Source organism: Alexandromys fortis, unplaced genomic scaffold, assembly GCF_014885135.2.
Source record: "Alexandromys fortis isolate MF-2015 unplaced genomic scaffold, M_Fortis_MF-2015_v1.1 scaffold_203, whole genome shotgun sequence".
In the NCBI taxonomy this organism is placed as follows: Eukaryota; Metazoa; Chordata; class Mammalia; order Rodentia; family Cricetidae; genus Alexandromys; species Alexandromys fortis.
The window spans coordinates 2,302,036-2,327,070 of record NW_026068080.1 but is presented as its reverse complement, the minus strand read 5'-3'; the positions used below and the strand labels follow the sequence as shown (position 1 = coordinate 2,327,070).

The window sequence follows — 25,035 nt, the reverse complement described above, 5'->3', positions numbered from 1 at the left end:
ACTCCAGATCCAGAAGATCTAATGCCCTCTTCTAAGCTCCACAGGCATCACACACACACACACACACACACACACACACACACACACACACACACACACACATATATATATATATATATATATATATATGATGTATAGACAAACCACTCATAAACAGGGGCTGGTGAGATGGCTCAATGGTTAAGAGCACTGGCTGTTCTTCCAGAAGTCCTGAGTTTAATTCCCAGCACCCACATGGTGGCTCACAACCACCTGTAATGGGATCTGGTGCTGTGCAGGTATACCTGCAGACAGAGCACTCATAAATAAATAAATGAATGAAACTCAAAAGAAAAGTAGAAAAAAGGTGTTAAAATAAAAAAGAAAAAAGACAAGAGGACCAAATAAAAGGAATATAAAAGGACAGAAAAGGTCAAAGTATCTCCATTTGCCGAAGATTCTATATCTAAGAGACTCAAAAATCTCCCCTAGAATTCTCAGATCTGATAAACACTTTGCGCAAAGTGTCAGGATACTAAATTAACACATATAAAGCAAGGACAAGCGTACTGAGAAAGAAAGCAACAACCCCCCTCAATTAACACCAAAGATGTCTGAAAAAGTTCCAGGACTACCTTGCAAGCTAATTTAAAAATGTAATTTTAATCAAGAATGAGTTTGAAGGATAGTGCCATGCATAAATGGACAATGTTGCTTCCAGAAAATATAAGTTATGAAATGAAAATCTCAATTCAAGAACTGGGTTATCTCCCTACATCTTAAATTTTTAAGGATTTAACTTAAAAATTAGGAAAAGATTATCTTACTTTATATGAATCCCTCAGATATTGCACATACTCATAAACAGAGACCCAAATTTATCCCTTAAGACACAGCTTAAAGTATGCAAAATTAATTAGCAGAAGTATCTCGATTAATACCAACAAGATAAAGTTTCAGATGGAAAAATCACCACTGTTACATAACCTATAACTTAAAAACATGTTTCATACTAAGTAATTCTGAAAATGCATATTAACCAATAAATTATTTTCTTATCATGGGGTCATTACCAAAAGTTAGCAATTCTGCTTATTTGTACAACAGTACTTAATTTCAAAAAGCACTTTAGAATCTTGACAGAATTTTTAGAAAATTTCTTTTCTTAAAAGAACATTAGTCAGGGGCTGGAGAGATGGCTCAGAAGTTAAGAGCACTGACTGTTCTTCCAAAGGTCCTGAGTTCAATCCCTAGCAACCATATGGTGGTTCACAACCATCTACAATGGGGTCTTCTGGCCTGCAGACATACATGGAAGGAATGCTGTATACATAATTAATAAATAAATAAATAAATACTAAAAAAAAAAATAACATTAATCAGCTGGGCAGTGGCAGCACTCAGGAGGCAGAGGCAGGAGGATCTCTATGAGTTCAAGGCCAGCCAGGACTACAAGAGCTAACCAGGACAGGCTCCAAAATCTCCAGAGAAACCCTGTCTCAAAAACCCATAAATAAATAAATCAGTCATTTCTTTCTGTTGTGGGTGTGCCACGAAAAAAACCTAGAGGAACCTGTGTTGTGTCTCTTCTCCTCCTGCCATGTGAGTCCTGAGGATCAAGCTGTCAGTCAACAAGCTTGGCTGAAGGACCTCTACTCACTAAGATGTCTCACCAGGCTGAAACTACTCTCTAACATGGATTTCTGGGCCATTTCCTAACATAAACTATTTAAACAATTTCCTGTAAGTATGTCGTGTTTTCAACACCCATCACTATCACTGGGGCTTTTAGAAAGATTTTAGAATACTTTGAAAACTAACAAACTCACATAAAAGCAATCATTTGCCCCACTTTGTCCTAAATTCTCACCTTTTTATATCTGATTTGACTTCTATAACAATTTAACACTTACAGAAGGTGGAAATGACTTCACGCAAAATATTTCCCAGTTAGCTTTTTAGCTGACAACTTCCACTTTAAAATAGCAGCGACACAGTGACCTCAGTGAGGAACCTAAACCCCAGAAAAGCCTATATACATTACCCTTTGCCATCTAGATCAAATATAGTAATCATAATTGATTTTGAAGTTTCTCTTTAGACTGGCTGTAGTGGCACACATGCATAATCCCAGGACTTAATAAAGTAAAGTCAGAAGACCCAAGGTCAAATTCTCTGCCAAATTCATCTTTGACCTCAGCTGTATGATATACCATCTCATTAATAATAACAACAAGAGTTTTTTTAAGGGCAAAGAATGCCTACTATAAAGTATTAAAGTAATAAAAATAACATTCACATTTTGGGGGATCTACCACAAAAGGCAAAGGAGGGGGGAATGAAAAGATATGCCAGAAGTACTGGACACTGGATATTCTATTTCTAACTTGACATTTTTATTTGTGAAAAATAAAAGCAAGTTCCATTACACCTCAGTATTTAAAGATAAGTATGGTCAAATCTCTAGCTGTTTGCAACTATAACAAAGGGCTGGGGGGTGTGGCTCAGTTGGCACACTGCTTGCCTAGAATAAAGTCCTGGGTTCAATCCCTGCCACAAATAGAACTGGGCATGGTGACATAGACCTATAATCCCAGCACCCCAGAAGTGCAGGCAAGGTCATCAGAAGTTCTTAGTCATCCTTGGATAAATTTAAGGCCAGTCAGAGCTATCTGAAACTCGGCCTCAAAACAAAACCAGAAACAGAAAATTGATAAGCCTCCCTTCCCACCAAAATCACTCTCTGTCAGGCAAAGGCTCTTGAGTCTCATTTTTCTTACTTTCTTTCAACCAAGAAAAAAAAAAGATTAAATTTAAAAATAAATAAAAGGAGACATTTAGTGTTTGTGCATCTTCTATTCAGACACTATTAATCATTTCTTTTAAAATTAAATTACCTACCTCACGGGGGTGGTTGTGAGGATTAATTCATTAGTGTTTCTAAAGCACTTTGAGATCCTCAGGTCAAAGGCGCTATAGAAGTGCAAAGTAGTAGTATTATTACTAGAGTCTTTGCTTATTTAAGGAATTTCACAATCCTTTAAAACCTTACCCTGAGTTTTGATTTAGACATTTATTTGTAAAATCCTGTAATTTATCAACATTAAATTCTTTGAGTATGTTATAGACAGACAGGGACAGATGTTTCAAAGCCAATTTTCTTAAATGTTACACCTTGACCTAAAATGGTTGGAGCAAGCTTGAAAATACCCAGTATGACAAACTATGAGGAACCCTGTCAGGAAGATTTATAAGTGTGCATAAGTTGTGAGAAAAACAAAACTGAAATGTACTTAACTACACAGTCTGTTTTAAATTTTCATTCATAAAAGAGAAAAGGAAACAGTATCCAACTTTTAAAAGCTAGCACTGTGATGATACATTAATTACATTCACATATGTGGAAGTGCAATGCAGACATTTAAGACCCAGTAACAGTTTTTCTATGAACTGAGTAAAATAATTTGGCTCAATTTCTTCCAGTCAACCTCACTCTCAATTACACAGAACAGCTAATCCTTGAGAGAAGGTCAATTTATCACTGAGGGTAAAGCCTTCAAATCTAGTTTAATCTTGGAATAATGAACCACTTCCTACCTTTCTGTTTTCTAACCAAAGGCTTTTTACAATTAAAGTGGGTTTTCAAATAAAAGCAACAAAGGCATACACACACACACAAAAAAAGCTAAGAGACACCAAGAGCTATGTGCACACAGAATATTTACTCAGGGTTTTAAAGTGTCACTACCCTGAAGGATTTATTTCTACAACATAAACTCCAGTCTCAAGATCCAACTGAAAAGGGGACAGTGAACTTTCACCACTTACCTCCTGCTCTTGTTGAAAGATGACAACTCTCCCACCTTTATCTCCTGTCGCTAGCAATTCTCCAGAATGATTAAACTCTACTGTAGAAATTATATCTGCTGTATAATTGAAACAAAACAAAAAGACATCAGTTTTTGTCCCCCAACTCGCTGAGGGTGTTCCTAACAACACTCTAGATCTATGCATCAGCCTGGTATCACCAAAAATGAGATCCGAGGTTCTTTTGTAACCACTTTCATTTGGGGGGGATCCCCAAAATAAACCAACACAAAACCATTCCACCAATCAAGAACACATTAATAAATGCCAGATGTGTAGCCATTTCTCTTAATTTGTGAATACAAAGAAATCAACCACATATTTGTGGGACTGTGTTTTGTTGGTCGGGTTTATTATCACCATGTGTTTGGTGACTTGTAAAGGAATGAACATGCCAAATTGTGCGCATGGAAGTCAGAGGATAACTTTGTGGAACAGGTTCTCCCCTTCCATCTTCACACAGGTTCCAGGGACTGGATTTAGGTTTCCAGGCTTGCACTACAAGCGCTCTACCCACGGAGCCATCTTGAAAGTCCAGTTGGAGAGGGTTTTTTTGGTGGTGGTGTTTTTTTCTTTTTTTGGTTAACACCATTTGAACAATGATTATTTTGTGACAAAATGTTGTTTGTTGGTTTTTGTCAAGACTAGACAAGCAGCTCAAGCTGGCCTCAAACTTGCTATCCTACTCCCTGAGCCTCTTGAATGCTGGAGTTACAGATATGTGCCATCACACATGGCTTATTTAAATGTTTTTGATGAGCATGAGAACTTTTTTTTGTTTGAGACAGGGTTTCTTAGTATAGCCTTGACTGTTCTGGAACTTGCTCTGTAGACCAGACTGGCCTTGAACCCACAGAGATCAACCTGGCTCTGCCTCCCAAAAGAGTGCTGGAATTAAAGGTGAGCGTCACCATCTTTTTCTTTTTATTTATTATATATACAGTGTTCTGCCTCCAGGCATGCCTGCAGGCCAGAAGAGGGCACCAGATCTCATTACAGAGAGTTGTAAACCACGATGTGGTTGCTGGGAATTGAATTGATCTCTAGAAGAGCAGCCAATGCTCTTAACCATTGAGCCATCTCTCCAGCACCCCATTTTTGCTGTTATGTTGGAGGGGTTACTATGGATCAAACTTTCAAGACTCAAGTATGCTAGGCAAGTGCCTATCTCTGCTGCTAGGCTTGTTTATACAAATCCAAAGCCTCCAAGATTAAGGCAGAAAGAGGTCAATGTGGCCTACATGTCTCAAAAACAAGAACCAACAAAAACCTAAGATATATATGGGGGAGGGAACATTTTCAATGCAAAATTAATTTCAGGTGGAATTCTAAAAGACATAAATGCAAATAGTATTCTCAAATATCAGCAATACACTCTTGGATACAAAGAAAATAAACATGTTTATTAAAATACACAACATTATGAAAAAGAATTAGATCATGAAAGCTACCAACATGAGGAATATCTTTAAGATTTTTAAACTATTCCATGTTTTATAAAAACAAAAACAACAACAGCATTGTCAGAATCATTACATTAAATGTGACATATGGTCCAGCACAGAACATTGAGTTATGTTCTCATAAATAAGAAATGGCAAAGACCATAATACTCTTTTTAAAGGGAAGGAATCTAAGGACAATAAAAATGTCACTTTACAACAAAGACTGTCTTGTTTTACTAATCTTAGAACATTCTAATATGGTTAAAGGTGAGTCCCCAAAACATTCATTAACTTAACACACAGAAAATTTTAGACAGTGATTTTCAAATTATGCAGCCAAAGAAGTCTTTAAAAGACATCACTGGGTGGGAGGAGGTGAAAGGAATCGAAGGAGGGAAGAAGTGGGAACTGAGATTTGATATCAAAAAAAAGGGAAGGAAGGAAAGAAAAAAGGCACCATCAGTTTGTACACCAACTCAAACTGAGGAGTTTATAATTCTATGAACAACCAACTCCTTTCTAAATTCATCATCCAGGTTTGCCCTTTGCAAATGGAACAGTCACATTTTTGAGGGTGGTGCAGATGGTGAGACTGACAGCCGCAGTAGTTGCTGTATTAGTGGCCTGTTTTAACCTTGCCTGTTATTGCTTTGTCATCTACTTCTCTGAAGGTCTTATGTGGCATAATACACAAAATACAATGATCAGATAGCCAAGAATTCAAAATTTTAATGCTTGGTTTAAAACCCAAGGGGAAACATCCACTTGTAGCATATGTAAACTATAATGATTAGTGACAACTGCTGCACAGTAATGGACCAGATTATCAGCCTTATCATTTTTTTAGTATTTCAGTTCTGAGTTGTGAGGCAATACAGGTTTTATAATTTTAAATGAGGATGACTTTCCAAGGAAGTAATTTGAAAGAAACCAACAAGTACAGACATGTAAGATTTCTGAAATGGAAGAAAGCTGAACATATTTTAAATACCCAATACCTAAGACATGAAAAAGGCACTTCTATAGTCACAGGTTGGAAAGTATGGCCTACCAATGTCTTTATAAGCATATAAAAAAACTGGAGTCCAGCAGCAAATTAAAACCAAAAGCTATTTACTAGTTAGCCATTTTCAGAGAATGTCTGACAACTCTAGTTCTTGTATAAAAATAACTGGATACGTATTAACTCAATAAAATAAGCTAAATAAAATAAAATAAAGCTTGTTGATACAAAATGATATTATTAAACACATTAATAGACAGAGATGTGGAACTACCATGTGCCAAGTGAGCATGAAATATGTCCATTTCCTATTCATAGCACCACTGTATTTTTTATTTTCCATGTACAGATGAACAATGGGAAACTAGAGATAATTAAGTTAGGGAGTGGTGTCAAAGCCAGGATTCAAATTTAGCAGCCATATGGTTACAGTAGCAGCATAGGATTCTGTAAATCATGGAACGAAAGTAAAAGAATACTGGGTATTTATTCATTTGTTGCCTCCCCTCACACTAAAGTGCCTGTATTCAAAGCACCTAGAACCAAACAAATCAACGTTGTACCTTCGTAATGACTAAGTAATAACTAAGCACTTGCTACAGAGTCAAGGTACTAAGGGAACGAGTACTTAAACATCCTAAATTCTACCTCTGCAAGAAAGTAGAACACAAGAATGTATCCACAAGGAAGAAAACCAAGAGAGGCAGGTAGGTGTGCACACACACACAAACACACCAACCAAGGAGTTAGACAGACAGCTCAGTGGGTCAAGTGCCAGTATAAATGAGTTCAAAGTTCAGTGAGAAGTCCCATCTCAAAAAAGATAGAGTGACAAGACTAACAGCATTGACCTCTGGCTTACACATGCACATGCCACATGTATGCACACACACCACATACATGAATACACACAAATAAATATAGCATACACAAAATAGGAGCCACACATGGTAGAACAAGTCTATGATTCCAGCCTTCAGAAAGTAAAGGCAGGAGGACTGTCCTGTTTGAGGTCAGCTTGGTCTACCACAGGGAGCTCTAGGCTAGCAAGTTAAACGGCTATCCTGCTAAAAATACATAAATGAAGCCAAAGGAGAAATATAAAAGGCAAAATGAATCCTATCACATGAAGACCAACAGGGGCAGAGCACATTCATAACACACAGGAGCCTGTGACCCCCAAAAGCAACAGGTAAAAAGTACAAATGGCCAGGCAATAGTGGCACACACCTTTAATCCCAGCACTCAGGAGGCGGAAGCAGGTGGATCTCTTCTGAGTTCGAGTACAGCCTGGTCAACAGAGTTCCAGAACAGACAGGGATGCATAAGAGAAACCCTGTCTTGAAAACCTAAATATTAAAAAGTACAAATAAAAGGAAGAAAACTCAACTTGGATAAATTGCTGAAGTGTCTAACCATCTGGGTTGTAGGGTCCCACAAACTGCACTTCAAAGTAGAAAAGAAGGCCAAGCTCATGTTGAGCTATGTTCCCAGCTATTTTTGCTTCTCATAAACTTCAGGGAAGATAATTTTTAATCCTACTTCTGAGAACTATTATTATTTTAGTATCTCAGCAAAGGACACTGTGTGATTATGTACGCTCAATACCAAAAGGCAGATATATACCCTAACCCTGCCTATAATACCAGTTGTTCTAAAAAGTTACAAAGCAGGTTTGATGCTTTTTGGACAAAATAGACAATCAGGAAACTGGAAACAAATGACCAGAGCTTAGACAAGGAGTTAGGTAATAGATATGAAAGCCATTACTATACCATTTCCATGGAAACACCAGAATACTGCTACATACTACTCAAATGACCAAAATGAGAAAGAAATCAAAAAGTTCTCTGCTGACAAAGCAATCAGCACTTATAGATACTGCACAGATGCACAACACTGCAAACCCACAGGGGGTACAGCATTTTTGGCACAGTGAATGTGAACCTTCAGTGTTAACCTGACCAAATTTGGAAACATTACTTCCCAATATCTGTGTTTTCAGATTAGTTTAACTAAAGAGGTAAAACCCACAGGTGACAACCATCTCAGGGGCTCTGGTCCCAAGCTAAATAAAACCAAGAGAGAGGAAATGTGGACGTTGATTCCTGCCTGTGGACACAGGATTAACTGTCACCATTGCCTTCCCCTGATGGAGGAAGGTCATTGGTTAAAAAAAATAAAGAAACTGCTTGGCTGGCCCTCACAGGTTAAAACATAGGAGGGAGGAGTAAACAGAATAAAATGCTGGGAGGAAGAGAAGTGAGCTCAGAAACCATGCAGCTCCTCTCAGAGGCAGACACGATGGAGCAAGCCGCTAGGTCAGACATGTTGAATCCTTCCCAGTAAGACCGGTGCTACACAAAATATTAGAGATGGGTTGATCGGGATATGAGAATTAGCCAGTAAGGGCTAAAGCTAATGAACCAGGCAGTGTTTAAATGAATACTATTTGTGTGTTGTTATTTCGGGGCATAAGCTAGCCAGGCGGCCAGGGTGCTGGGGATGCAGCCCCGTTGCTCCTATTACAACATTCCCCAGCAGGAGACTATACACCATAAGCCAAAGCAAGCAAGTCAGTAACCAATAGGAATGACAAGACACTGAGGATATGGTCACTCTTCTGCTCTACCAATAGGCAATGTTTCAGTGTTCAGGACTGAATCTTTCTTTCACAGAGCATGTGCTTTGATAAACAAAGAGGTAATTTAATCCATCTAGAAGAAACAAGAATACAATGACTGGAGAAAAACATCATTTCATTAGGAAACTTCTAATACAGAAAATTAAAGTCTTAAAAGACCACACATCTGCAAAACTGCCCAATTTTTCCTGGGACCACAGCCTTCAGCTAGAGAGGCTGGAGTTTAACTACACTGATCTAGGGTCTCACATGACCTTGGTTAGCCTCTTCTAAGAGTGTGACAATAATGACCCAACCCCAAGGTCCTCTTTTCACACGGTCATACTTGGGCACCATGTAGCCAGAGCATGCACCCCTGGAAGACAAACTATATTCAAACTACCACAGGCTTTCCCCCATGTTGCTACTGAGCAGCCTGTTGTTGTTGCTCAACTGTAAGTAATATAAAGACTTCTAATAGCAGTGATTCACTCTTCAAACATTTAACAATAACTAACCACATAAAGCCTCTTCGGAAACTGCTTCTAATTTTGAATGTACAGAAGGTCACAGATGCTATGTGGAGAGATCCTGGAGACACCTTACCAAGCTCCCACCACTGCACTGCTAGAGTGGATTTGTCACCGTTAAGGAAGCAGCTTTGCACATTTCAAATGAACTTGATAGTGCTGTTATTCAGAATTTCCCTCTTGTGCCTTTTCAGTTCTATACATCCTTTGGGTTACCCTATTAAAGTGTCATGTCTCCCTAGCTTCCTTGACCTACGAGTTTCTCAAACTACCTTGTCTTTGATGAACTTGACAATTTCTTGGCAGTATACAACAGGTACCCCTCAATCTAAAATTGAAATGTATTTTTTTTTCATGGTAAGGCTACAATTGTGGGTTTCTGGCATGAAGATCAGAGATGTTAGTATACCATTCATGCCACAGTGTTACTATGGTACATCCTCTTTGTGGTCAGAAAATGTCCCTAGCAAGTATTTGAAAATATAGTCCCCAATTGGTAGCACTGTTTAGTAAGGGGGTATATTTTGTTGGACAAAGTATGCCACTGTGGGTGGGATTTGACAGCTCACAGTCTCATATCACTTCATTCTCTCTACTGGAGGTAGTATTGGAAGCTGAGGACATGCATTTGATACCATGCCTCCCACACCATTACAACTCTCCCTTTGGAAATGAGATCAAAAATAAACTTTTCTTCTTCTAAGTTACATTGTATGGTGTTTGTCACAACAACAGAAAAAGGAACCAACCAATCCTATTAGCATGAATTACTGATGATAGTTCATGTGAACTATCATCAAGTGAACATGATAGACACCTGTAATTCCAGCACTGGGAGATAGAGACTGGAAGGTTCTGGGGACTCACTGGGAAACTCTACATCAAAAACTAAGGTGGGGAGCAACAGATGAGGATACTTGACCTCAATCACTGGCCTTCCTAAGCATAAGCATGCACATACAAACACAAGCATGTATACATGGCATACACACACAGTTTTGTAAGAGACTGTTCTTTCCTGCTGCCCAGACTCAAAATAACCACACAGAAGCTGTATTAATTAAATCACTGTTTGGCCTATTAGCTCTAACTTATTTATTTATTTATTTATTATTTATTTATTATGTATACGATATTCTCTCTGTGTGTATGCTTGCAGGCCAGAAGAGGGCACCAGACCCCATTACAGATGGTTGTGAGCCACCATGTGGTTGCTGGGAATTGAACTCAGGACCTTTGGAAGAGCAGGCAATGCTCTTAACCNAAACCAGAGCCATCTGGAATAAGGGCTGGTCTTTTGAGTGTCCCCTCCCAAAGCAGCTCGCTGGGCCTCTTGAATGCCTGAAGGCCAGAAGAGGACACCAGACCCCATTACAGATGGTTGTGAGCCACCATGTGGTTGCTGGGAATTGAACTCAGGACCTTTGGAAGAGCAGGCAATGCTCTTAACCTCTGAGCCATCTCTCCAGCCCTAGCTCTAACTTCTTATTGACTAGCTCTTACATCTTAATTTCACCCATTTCTATTAATCTGTGTATCACCACATGGCTGTGGCTTACCGGTGTCTGTCCCCGAGGGGCTACATGGCTTCTCCCTGACTCCACCTTCTTTCTCCCAGCATTCAGTTAAGTTTTCCCTGCCTACCTCTGTTCTGCCCTGCTATAGGCTCAAAGCAGTTTCTTTACTCAATGACCAATAAAAGCAACACATATATAGAATTTCCCACACCAACAGAAAATTTTTTATTCAACCATCAGTACAAAATTATCTTCATTTTATAGCTGCATTTTTAAAGAACTGAATCCATAAAAGTTCAGCAAAGAGGAATAGAAAAAGAATAAAAAGGTAGACTACAATAAAAACTATAAAGCTATGCACCTCGGAACATCTGACCATTGCTAACACTTCTGTACTGGAACAACAGCTCAGTAGTCAGCTAAGCTCTAAAGCTTAGGCAGATAAGTGTCAGATCATTCACATGTTAGACATAAGCCTATACCTTGCTCATCGTCTTGTTAATCTTCCAATGCTTGTTCTTTCCAGATGTTGGAAAGATGGAGTGAAAACATCGGGTGGACAAATGATCTGTTTCTCTGTTCATTTTTACTAGGTCCACTTAAAACACAAATCTGATTCTTGATCTGCTGTTACATACTCATATTCACCAGCTTTTCATTGGCCCCACATAACTATTTAGACACGATTAACCCAAAATTTTTCAGAACAACTCCTTTCTCCCTAATGTAAGCAAACACTCAGAATGGGGTGAAGTTAAGTTAGCATTTGTGACGCTTTTTGTCCTGTTTGCTTCCTAACACCAGAAGGGGAGGATAATATAATTATAAAACAGTAGCCTCTTACCTAAAGGGAAGGCTAATCAGGTTCTTTCCCTAAAGAACTTTAAGAGGCTCTATTTTGACTGTTGTCCTCTAGAGGGAGCTCAAAGTCCTCAATAATTTTTCCAAGGTAGGCAATGTCTCCTATGCCTTGGAGAGCAAATTAAATACTGTCCTTTGGAAAACTCTTCCCTTCAAAAATAAAAAGGCTCGACCTACTCAGAGATTCCCCCCGAGAAACAGGCCACAGCATTTCTTTCTTCCTCTTTCTTTTCCCTGCTTGGCACTAAAACATTCCTCTTATACTTGAGAGGCTGAGGGAAGACTGTGGTAGTAATCAAATAGGAGATAACTGCCTCCCCCACAGATGACCCCCTGTTGTATCCAGGGAAGCATAAGCCACTGTGTTCCCACTGTCTTCATGTCAAGGCATGGACAGGATGAGATGGTTGGCATACTTTTCCAAGACAAACTTGCTCCTGTCTTCCTAGGAAACCACTCAAGGGCTGAGATATCCTCATCTGTAACATCTTCTCAGGTGCACTCATAGGGAGCATATGCCTTTGGGACATAGGAAATACCACCAAAGTAAGACTAATTCCTACTTTGCCATTATCTGAATGACCTAGAGGCCCTGGTAGCTTAACCTCTTAGAGACTCTTTAACCTCAGCACTCACAAGATAAGACAGGCAGGCAGACAAGAGTTCCAATCCAGCTTGCTCTACATAGAGAATTCCAGCCCAGTCAAGGTTACACAGTGAGACCTTTTATAAAATAGTAAAATAAAGCAAAATATAACTGTTCCTAGGGTGTTAAGGTCTACTTTAGCTCACTAAAATAAAGTCTGAGAGAGCCTAATCACCCCAAATTCTCTGTGATTTCCAACTAGATTATACAGAACAAAGTGTCCAGAGCTTTCCTCAACTCAACTTAGTGAAAAGGACTGTTTTATTATAAGTGAAACAAAAACCACTGGCTGTCTATGCTCAGAGAAAACCTACATTGTAATGTTCCCATGAGAATTAGGGTCCAGACTGTCTCTTCCAGAGATGTAAACTGGAACCAGTCTCCCTTTATAACTTGTTCCTGCATAATCTGGTATCATGTTTGGATAAACAGAATGCAACTACATATCCTCCTGCAACAGAGAGACATAAACAATACGTTAGTCTCTGGGTATGATTTTTAACAGGCACACTTCAGTGTGAAATTGTTGTGTAAGTACAAGGAGAGCTATAAGCTGACCATTCTTAACCTAAAATTAGATACTATCTTCACTAGATGCCTAGTAACTTTTAACTGGTCCATAATTAGGTCCACACATTAAATTAGCCCAGTTGTCTAAAGCAAAACTGTAAGTGATGGTTTGTTCATACCTTAATCTCAGCACCAAAAATGAGTGCTCTAAGTTGGCATCCAGCCTGGTCTACAAAACAAATCCCAGGTCAGCAAGGGCTACTAAGTGAGACCCAATCCCAAATCACCAGTAATATCGATGATGGTTGTGCAAACAGTTCTGGTATCTATGCAAACAAACCACACTCCACATTTATGGCTATCTTAGCCACCAGTCAAGAACTTTTCCACTTTCACTTTTGAGATAGGATCTCGGTGTGCAGTCCTGGTTGGTCTGGAACTCACTAAACAGACCAGACTGGTATTGAGCACAAGGAATCTGCTTGCCTCTGCCAGGATTGAAGCCATGTGCCACCACAACATTTGGCAGGTTTTACATTTTTAAATGCTTTAAAACTCAAATAACATTTCATGACACTAAAACATATCTATACAAGTTTAAAATTTGAAATTAAAAACAGGAAGCTCTTTTAAGGCTGGAGAGATGGCTCTGAGGACCCATAACCATGTATAACTCGTCGATTCCAAAGGATGCAACACTCAATTTTGACTTCCACTACACTCAAGCACACACATAAAATAGTTTTTTTTTTTTTTGGGGGGGGGGGTCGAGACAGGATTTCTCTGTTGCTTTGGAGCCTCTCCTGGAACCAGGTTGGCCTCGAACTCACAAAGATACAACTGCCTCTGCCTCCTGAGTGCTGGGATTAAAGGCATGCGCCACCAGCACCCAGCCCAAAATATTTTTTCAATGGGCAATGGTGGTACATGCCTTTAATCCTAGCAGATCAGAGGAAGAGGCAAGCAGATCTCCAAGTTTGCAGCCAAACTGATATACAGAGTGACTTCCAGAACAATGAAGGCTACACAGAAAACTGGGGAGGGTGGGGGTTGACATTATTTTCAAAGTCTTTTTTTATTCAGAATCGATTTTTACTGATGTCTATATAGAAGCTTTACAAACTACAGATCATCATATCCATGCCATATGAATCAGAACATAATACCCAGTTGTCTTGATGGTTATTTGTAATTCAAATTTTATTTCTCGTAGGTTACAGACAAGATATTTAGATGAAAACACTAAAGAGATTTTTAGACATGTTATAAAAATTTTACAGGTCTTATTCTAATGCCCAAAGACAGCTCATTGAATTTTAACTAAAAAACAACCCAGTCAGCTGTGAGCCCGGGATTACTCAAGCTGCAACAAAAAAGGTTGGGAATAAGGAGGAAGGTGAGCAGATAGGAAAATTGGAGACCAAAGCAGAGATGCTTCAGAAATCCTGGTAAGCAACCCTGGAGTTGGAACCAGGGCAGTGCAGTGCAGTACTGGTGCTGCTGTAAGCCACATGCAATGTACTAGCATTTAGTTCTCACCACAAACACGTAAACTTGTTTACATTAACACACAGGCTCAACAGATGAGAAAACTAAAGCCAAGAGGGCAGAACAAATCTTCAATCAAACATAAAAATAAAGATAAATGTCAAGAAAAATGTCCAGGTCTTCCTGCAGGTTCGGTGGACCTCATCACTAATAGGCAGGTATGTTAATCTCCACTTAACAGCATCTAAAGGGAAAACTTGAAAGGGAATAAAAATCCATTGGATAACTAATCCAAAAGATTACACCACTCATTTCCTCAAAACCCCTTAACTAAAAGGAACACCACACATACTTTTATAGGAAGAACAATTTAAGAATAACAAAGTGGTAGTCTACAATCCCAACACTTAGAGAGGTGGAGGCAGGGGATCAGATCAACATCAACTTTAAAAGAGTGTAAGGGATGTTCTAGGCTAGCCCGAGACATTCAAGAGCCAAATGTTAAGGGGAAAATAGCAAATCACATTCATTCTGTGAATTCTTTCTGCTTATATCTTTTCTAAAATCCCCCTTCTTCCCAATTTTGGTAGACAAAACATCAGGTAGTCATTTCCTGCCCTGTTCTGCAGCCATATTTAAAATTCAATTCCTCATCTCCGTTACACTTCTTTCAAGGAATGATAAACTGTAAATGTGCTCTTACTAAACAAGTGATGAGAAGGGTCAGAGCTGGCTGTCAGTAAAGGCAGCACTGCCAGAAACAGAAGGATGGAACAAAGTCAGTACGAAGACAGTAAAAACATACCCAGCAGGAGAAAAACAAAAAACCAAAACAACTGTAATCCATTGTACATCTTTGATTGGACATTCAAGCAGAATGTCATGTAAGCAGTTAGACTGATTTGGCAGCAAGAGTTTTCAGAAGACATTTAAAGTCATGTAACATTTCAAGGTGATGTCCTTGTGGGTAAGCACAAAGAAAATCAGGGTTGTGGGCTGAAAGCCTTGAGGATCTCCTATCCTTGGCAGCTAAACAGAAACCATGTAAAAAACAAGATGAAGGGCTGCTGATGAAGTGGGATGTTTTTCCAGGAGCCAGACAGCGTTTGAAAATGCAGTAGTGATGGATTGCATTTAAAAGAACGTAAAAAGATACGAGGAGTGAGGAGTGTAAATAACTGTAGGCTTAGTGGTATCTTCAAAATAAAAACTGTTGTTTCCTGCAGCTTTATTTTTTTTTTTTTTTTTAATTTTTGGTTATCAGGTGAGAGGATGCTCCAGAGGTAAAACTATGCAGGTGTCAGCACAGACACTCACTCCCATGGCTACTATCAGACATCAGTTTTCCTGGAAGCTGGCCTGAGATACCAGTTTTTTGCCACATCGATTACAGAAAAGTTCACAATAGTGGTAGCTGGTTTCCCTCAAAGAAAATGAAAGAGAGCAGCCCAAACCCTTTTGGTAGTCTCATCTCCAAGTGTCTATCGTCACTTCTGCCATGTCTGTAAGAGCCAGTTGCTAGGTCTGTCATATTCAAGGGGAGGAGCTTACACAAGGACAACACCAGAGAACAGTATTCATTGGAGCCATTTTGGGGGCTGCCCAGTACAGTTCCTTTGTCAGTACAGAAAAATTGATAAAAAACTGCCTGGCCAGGTCGTAATGCTGAGCCAAAGAGAGAAGCCTAGAACAGTTTCAGCTGAGCTTCAAGGTTAAGATTCTCTCCTAGCTGTCTCTGCAGCCCTCACCCCCACCCCCAGGCAGTGTATGTGCAAGTGTGCAGGAGGGGCAGACTTGCATATGTATTGCTGCTGTTTGTAGTACTGAAGAGCTAACACAGGACTGTGCAGCAGGCATGCTATCCTTTAGTTATAGACTCAGATCTCAAGCTATTTAGTTTTTACTCCCTGCTTCAAAATATGAAATAGCCCATTAACCTAACTACCTGCCACCAGTCATTTCTACTCAAGCTACTCAACACAGGTTCCTTCTCTTACTCTCCAGGGGGCTCTCAATCCTATAAACAAACACTAAGGCAGTCAGCAATGTCATCTCTAGCAACTGCTGGGTTTGTACCTGCTTGTTTCCTGCCAAGTGCTTCTCACAGCTTTAGTTAGGGCACTCTTCCAGAGTTTCCAAGGATACTGAACTCCCCCCATTATGCTTGCTGGACATTTCAGAGTGCTTGTCTGTTTGTTTTAACACATGAGTTTAGATCACCATTCACCATGGCAAGTCAACACAGCTATTTGCTCAAATAAGGTACTTTGCACATTCTTTCAAAGCCTCTTTTGATAAAAAGTGACAGAAATGTGTATTGGCTTCCTACCTGGATCATCTAATCCTACTGTCAACAAAACACCAATAATTCCCAGGAAAGTTACTTCTATGATACAACTGCTACTGAATTCTAAAAAAACCTTCAGCGTCAAGCTCAATTTAAAACATTAGTTTAGGCCAGATGTGGCAGCACACAGGTATAACCCTTAGTACCCAACAGTCTAAGGCAGAATTACAAAACACAGGCAGCCTAGGTAGCTACATAGTTACTTCTATCTAGTCTACAAAACTACCAGAAAAAAAAACCTACAAAACAATTTAAACTTGGTTTGTTTTTTATTTTAGGGTTTTTTGTATATTTTTTTTCTGAGACAGTTTTACATTGTAGCCCTGGCTGGACCATACTCACTATCTCCCCATATAACCTTGAACTTTGCAGCACAGTTCCAGGTTATATGAGCTAGTTCCAGGACAGGCTCCAAAGCTACAGAGAAACCCTGTCTTGAAAAAAAAAAAAATTAAAATTTTTTATTGTGAGTCAGGCCTACACTGTGAAACTTTGTCTCGGGAAAAATAATGATGATGGTGATGATAATAGTGTGTATGAGTATGTTGCCTGCATGTACGTACATCCGTGCTTCTCATGTATGCAGTTCCTTCCCTCGGAAGCCAGAAAAGGGCATCAAATCCCTGGGACTGGAGTTTCAGATTGTTGTATGCTACACTGCTGATACTGGGCAGGGATCCAATGCTCCTAACCACTGAGCCATCACTCTAGCCCTCATAAACTGAATTGTAAAATTGCAAACTACAAAACTCAGTAAGCTCAATCACACAATATACCCTCAGTCATAAAGACAAAAGTGCTCAGCAAGGTGCATAAATCACCTATTGCTGTACACAAGTCCTAGCAATGATATGCTCAGTGATGAGCATACCTAGTACTATACAGTAGACAAATACTTACCAGAGACAAATCTTTACCAACAGTATTTTAGTTTACAAAACATTCAGGGTAAATGAAAAGCTTCCCTACAGTATACATAATTCCTCTATCTCAGGCTTCAATATCCTAAAGATAATTTAGATACATATTCCACCTTCTGAGAAGAGAGATTAAGAAGTGAAGGTGAGGCAAGGTATGGTGGTGCACACCTTTGATCCTAGCGTACTAGAGGCAGAGGCAGGTGGATCCCTGTGAGTTCAAGGCCAGCCTGGTCTAAGTGGTGAGTTCTAGGAAAGCCAGAGCCACTGAGATCCTGCTTCAAATAAAAGGAAGGTCCTGCGGTGGTGTGGGGGTGTTCCACTGAAAGTCAGAGTCAATCAAGTGACAGGTACAAATGTACCACCTACTGGGTAACAAGTTTTAGATTCTTTGTCTTCTGAAGGTGAATATTTAGGAAACAGAATTAAGGATGTTAATACAGAGACACTAAGCTCGAACAGAGCTATCTAACAACCTAACTCCACAAGCAGCTACCCTGTACTGCACAGTACAGTGCCAAAGAGATCAGTTCATCACTCGAGCCCTGGGTTCTTAAAGGAATTTTCAAATATCCTAACACAACACTTAAGCAGCAACAGTGCTGCTCCATGAAGTTACAGAATACAAAATTAATACACACACAAAAAAGGCATGTTCCTACAGAGTAACAATGAACAACCAGAAAAGGACATTAGAACAACTCCATTCACAACAGCACAAAAAGAAAATAAGAACTTAGGAAGTAGACAATTTCAACACCGACAGCTATAAAGCGCATAAAGGGAAGACAGTCAGACATAGGAGCACATGTCTTTAATCCCAGCACTCAGAAAGCAGAAGCAGGGGGATATCTACAGCCTGGTCCACACAGTAAGTTCCAGGAAAGTTACACAGTAAAAAAAACTATCTCAAAAACAAACAAAACCAAACAAACCTCATATATATTTTTACCTCACATAAAAAAAAAAAAAAAAACAAAGTAAATGCAGGCTACTTCACTAGTTTCACATTACCAAATATCCAGATTCTGTTTACATTCTAACAAAGACAGCACAGGGCTGATAGGCATTTCTAGAAGAGAAAGTTATAAACACAGACTAGGAAGGGAAAGTAGGACTATGTGAATCTAGATCTAACTAAATCAGCATAAACTTCTATTTTCAATTTTGTATTAAAGAGCACTTCAACTACTTGAAAAAGCAAGAAGAGGAGCAGAGAACAAGGAATCCCTATGTAGTTGTGCCGGTTGAGTTTTGTCAGCTTGACACAAATCTCTACATCTACAAAGTCCACTCAACAACCACACACAACAAAAATCTCTGTGGTGAGGTCCCATTCACAGCCGAGGACATGACTGGCTAGCTTCCAGTTTAGTGTGGTACACAGCCAGGCTTGGCTTGTTACCTTTCCCTGGCTTCTTGAAGACACTGCTTTTGACTGCATACTGCTGAAATGCATTTGAGGAGCTGGGGATCTTGGTGCTATTCTGCTGCCGGTTTCTTCCTTCCTGAGGGGTATGCCTTAGTTATTCTGTGTAATTTATTGAGATGGTGGTCCACGTTGGACCGTCTCAACTTTTAAGGTGAATCAATCGTCTGTTTTCTCCTTTCCCTCACACTTCTTTCTGGAGCCCCTCTGACATGGCTGTTATATCTGGTCCCCCTCCCACTTCCCCTTTTCCTGTTCCACATTTTGGAAGAATTCTTAAAACTTAGAACTATTAATTCATTTGGTGTTTGCTTCCTGCTTCTGCAAATAGAGTGGATTAATAATATAAATAATACAATTAATGTATTTATTATTCATACTATGTTTAATATATAATTACTTATATTCACACTATTCAAACAAAAATATTTTTATTATGTGAAACAATCAGGAATTTGACTTTCAATTTAAATATGTCCATGAGAGTCCTTTAGTAGTAGTCCCCATGAAGAATTTGTGGGTGAATAATCCAATGTCTGAGTGTGAATGAAGTATGACAGTCTATAAATGAAAGACTTTAAAGTGTTAAAAGTTCCTATCTTTGCAATGGCACAGGAGACCACTTCCTACATATAACTCCAGTAGCAGACACTAAGAGCAACAGTTAATAAATGGGACCTCCTGAAACTGAAAAGCAAAGGACACGGTCAACAAGACAAAAGGGCAGGAAGCCTATATAGAATGGAAAAAGAGCTTTACCAATCCCATGTCTGACAGAGGACTGATCTCCAAAATATACAAAGAACTCAAGAAACTAGACATCAAAAGAACAAATAATCCAATTTAAAAAAAATGGGGTACAGACCTAAACAGAGAATTCTTAAAAGAGAAATCTCAAAATGGCCCAAAGACTCTTAAGGAAATGCTCCAACATTCTTAGCCATCAGAGAAATGCCAATCAAAACAACTCTGAGATTCCTTATTACACCTGTAAAAATGGCCAAGATCAAAAACACCAATGATAACTTATGCTGGAGAGGATGTGGAGTAAGAGGAACACTACCCCATTGCTGGTGGGAGTGCAAACTTGTACAGCCGCTTTGGAAATCAATATGGCAATTTCTCAGAAAATTAGGAATCAATCTACCTCAAGACCCAGCAATACCATTGTTGGGCATATACCCAAAGGATGCTCAATCATACCACAAGGACATTTGCTCAACGATGCTCAGAGCAGCATTATTCATAACAGCCAGAGAACCTAGAAACAACTTAGATGACTCTCAACCAAAGAATGGATAAGGAAAATGTGGTACATTTACACAAGGGAGTACTACTCAGTGGTAAAAAATAATGACATCTTGAAATTCACAAGCAAAGGGATGGAACTAGAAAAAAAAACATATTAAGTGAGGTAACCCAGATCCAGAAAGACAACTACAATATGTACTCACTCATAAATAGCTTTTAGACATAAAGCAAAGGATACCAGTCTATATAGTCCACAAAATCAGAGAACATAGACAACAAAGAAAACCCTAAGAAACACATACATGAATCCGCATAGGAAGGAGAAAAAGACAAGATCTCCTAAGGAAATTAGAAGTATGGGGGACAGGGAGAGAGAATGAAAGGGGAGAGTGGAGGAAGGAAGGGAAGTGGGGGAAAATGTATAGCTGAATTAAAAAGTACAAAGTATAAAAAAGAGTGAGAAAAGTTCCTATTTTACTTTATTCAATAACATACCATCACTGATAATGAAAGAGTTGTTATGGCACATACTTCACAAATATGAAAACAAAGAAGCAAACACTTTAGAAATATGAGAACAATCAAGAAGTCAAAACCAGAAAATTTCATTTCAAACTATGTACAACAACAACAACAAAACAACCAAAACTAAATCCAAAATTAAAAGCTCTGAGAGAGAAAGAGTTCCTAATTAACAAAGCAACAGAAAATCATCAAGATGTAAATAAACCAGGTATTGTGGCTTATACCTGTAATTAATTCCAGGACTTAAGATGCGAAGGAAGGAAGACTGCCAAAAGAGCCAGGACAACCTGAGTAAGTTCCAGGCTACACTGGGCTACAAGGAAATTCTGTCTTTTCTTTTGTTTTGGTTTTCAAGACAGGGTTTGTGTAATAGCCCTAGCTGTCCTGGAACTCGCTCTATAGACCAGACTGGTGTCGAACTCACAAGTATCCTCCTGTCTTTGCTGGGATTAAAGGCGTATGTACCACCCAGCAAATAAAAATTCTTACTCTAAAAGTCTAAATTACATATACTAGCTAGACATACAACTATAGCTACTTTATCACTTCAGACATAACTAGAAAAAGCATAGTACAAAGCATACATTTTATTAAATAAGTGTCCATAGCAGAAAAACCCAGACCCATACATTAACGGTGTTAAAAACAGTGAGATTACATTTCTGGTTTTCCTCAACTATAAAATGAAGGTATCAAGGAGGTCAAACAAAAGCGTTGGATCTCCTGAAATTTGAGTTACAGATGGTCGTGAGCCACCTTGTGGGTACTGAGAACTGAACCCTAGTTCAAGAACAATTGCTCTTAACTCCAGAGCCATCTATCTCTCTAGCCTCACTCAGGAGGAAAAAAATTATTAGTATTAATGAATTACTATGTGGCGTGAATTTAATGTAGATTTATGCTCAGCTACCCAAGAAGTATATACATTTCAGCATTTTTAACAATGCTTTAGAAACTGACCAAAAGACAGGCCAAGGCGCACACCTTTAACCCCAGCACTCGGGAGGCAGAGGCACGTGGATCTCTGTGAGTTTGAGGACAACCTGGTCTACAAGAGCTAGTTCCAGAACAAGCTCCAAAGCTACAGAGAAACCCTGTCTCAAAAAATGAAAAATGCTGGAATGATGGTTGAACGTAACTCTTCCTGTAGAGGTTGCAAGCACCCACAAGGCAGCTCACAACTGTCTGGACTTCAATTTCAGGGCATCTGACAACCTCTTCTGACCTCCACAGGCACCAACGCATATGCTTGCTGTGCAGGCAAAACATTTATAAATATTTAGGATAAGTTTAATGATACAGAAATGAAGACAATAGCCGGGCGGTGGTGGCGCACGCCTTTAATCCCAGCACTCGGGAGGCAGAGGCAGGCGGATCTCTGTGAGTTCGAGACCAGCCTGGTCTACAGAGCTAGTTCCAGGACAGGCTCCAAAACCACAGAGAAACCCTGTCTCGAAAAACCAAAAAAAAAAAAAAAAAACCCAAAAAAGGAAGAAAGACTATATCATGATGATTTGGACATGTTAGTCCATGCCTATAATCCCAGAATTTAGAGGTACAAAAACAGGAGGATCATGAATTGAAGGTCAACCTGATCTAAGTTTAGTACTGGAGAGTGAAGCTGGGGTCTTAATGCTTGCTAGGCACTTGTACTGAGTTTAAGCCTAGCACCATGACAGTTTTAAATGTGTAACGTCCAAATTCCATGAGAGACCCTAAGAGTAAAGTGAAGTGATTCTGAATACCTTTAAGCAGGAAGGTCTCTTGCTTTGCAGGCCAACCTGATCAGAATAAAGCATTGTGAGACCTGTATCTAAGTAAGTAACTAAATAAATGATAAAAATAAGGTGAAGGGTGACTGAGCCAAAAAAAAAAAAAAAAAAAGAAACAAACAAACATACACAACAACAAAAAACATCATCAAGCTATGAAACTCAGGTCTCTATGAATACAGGCACAGGTTCCTGTGTACACTCATACACTATACACACTCCACCTTAAGAGACTAAGCAAAAGCTGGGCAAATTTTATGGGCAGCAGTTTCCTTTATAGTATCTGCAACCAAAAAAGCTTCACATTTTAAAGTATTTTTTTTTCATGGTAATAAGCTCTACATAGTAACAAAAATGTTATGGAAACTCTACAGGGCTGAGGATGTAGCTCAGTTGGCAGAGTGCCTGCCTAGCAAACATGAAGCCCTGGGTTCAATACCCAGCATGTCATAAACAAGGTATGGTGGAACACACCTGTAATACCAATATTTGGTAGTTTGAAGCAAGAGGATCAAGAGTTCATGACCAGTCTCAAAAAGAAAAAAAGGAGGGAGGGAGACTAATTTTAGGGGTGATATATACTGCTGCAAAACTCTCCAATGCCTGCCCTAACAAGATTCTCTTAACAAGACATGACAAATCAGCATTGAGGCTAAAGAGGAGGAGAATATTTAATAGTTTTGAAGCAGTCAAACTTGACAGCCCATAGTTTCTTAAAGCTCTGCAACCTGTACAGAGAGCAATGGTTTGAACCTTCAGTTCCAAAGTTCTTGCTTACACTTGCTCCAACAATTTCTATAACATCTCATGCACAGGTCATCTGTACAGTACCACTTCATTCAGGCACTGATTTCCCAAAATGTCGACACAGTTATTACACAGCACAAAATCTACATTCATTAGTGCTACTGATTTCATCTAAAAGACCTTTGAACACCCAGAACTGTTGAGTCCACTAATAGCATACAAGTCTAGAATTACCGACCTGCACCATTAATCAGCTCTTTACTTATTTACGAAACCAGATCTTACTATGTAGCCCTGACCGGTCTAAAACTCACTATGTAGACCAGACAAGATTCAAACTCAGAGATCCAAATGTCTGCCTCCTGAGTTTTGAAAATAAAGTATGTACTAACACACCTGGCCTTATCTGTCAGTTCTAGAAATGAAATGAAGAGAGTAGCTAGCTCAGTAAAGAGCCTTACAAAAGTTCTTCCTTAAAAAAACAAAACAAGCCAGGCGGTGGTGGTACACACCTTTAATCCCAGCACTCAGGAGACAGAGGCAGGTGGATCTCTGTGAGTCTGAAGCCAACCTGTTCTACAAGAGCTAGTTCCAGGACAGGTTTTTTGAAACCCTGTCTCAAAAAATACACAATACAAATTTACAGACATTAAAACCTTTATAAAGCATTCTAACCCATCTATAGTTCATATCTCAGCTTCAAAATGGCATTTTCTGAAAATTCAGTAAAATCTCCAAACTGAAATAATATCAAAACAAAAATTAGGGCTAGTGGGTCAGCAGTAGAATGCTTGCCTAGTACATGCAAGGTCCTCGATTCTAGGTTCCATTACTGGCACCATCTCCTAAACTAAACCATATTGTAAACATAAAGCAAAAAGACCAGTTGTGGTCATGGTGGCCTATAAATCCCAATATCTGATGGACTTCAAAGTCTACCTCTTCCTTGACAAAAAAAATATCAATCAATCAAACAAATGCGAAATACTTTCTGAATTAAAACAAGATCAACTTATCTTTTTTGAAATAGGATCTTACTCTGTATCCCACACTGGCATCAAACTCATGGTCCTCTTGCCTTAGCCTCTAGGATGCTATGATTACAGGTAGAGCCAGAGCTCAGGTTGGAGATCAGTATTTGAAATAAAATTACATTAGGAAAATGAAGGCAAGATAAGCATCTTAGTAGTTCTACTTGCACAAGATTGCAGCTAATACATTAACCTTCTCAACAAGGTCTGCTTACTTCACAGGGGTTTGAGAAGATTAATGAACAAACACAAACAAAGTAATGATCCAGGAGTAGTGGCTCTTTGGAAGGCTGAGGCAGGAGGCAGTCTGTTCTGAGTTCTAGGCCAGCCTGGGAAGCACGTAAGACAGTATCCCTACATACGAGAAAAGTAAGACAGCCGGGTGGTGGTGGCGCATGCCTTTAATCCCAGCACTCGGGAGGCAGAGGCAGGCGGATCTCTGTGAGTTCGAGACCAGCCTGGTCTACAAGAGCTAGTTCCAGGACAGGCTCCAAAACCACAGAGAAACCCTGTCTCGAAAAAAGAAACAAACAAACAAAAAAAAAAA

The 25,035-nt window shown here is 39.3% G+C and overlaps 1 protein-coding gene across 1 annotated transcript in view; it reads right to left on the bottom strand.

The window, feature by feature from the left end:
- The window catches only part of Ppp2r2a (protein phosphatase 2 regulatory subunit Balpha), a 56,721-nt gene that overhangs the window by 21,319 nt on the left and 10,367 nt on the right, over window positions 1-25,035 (bottom strand). Inside the window, exon 3 of the mRNA XM_050121847.1 lies at window positions 3,808-3,905. Within this exon, the coding sequence (XP_049977804.1) occupies window positions 3,808-3,905 (98 nt within the window). The remainder of the gene's footprint in view (window positions 1-3,807; window positions 3,906-25,035) is intronic.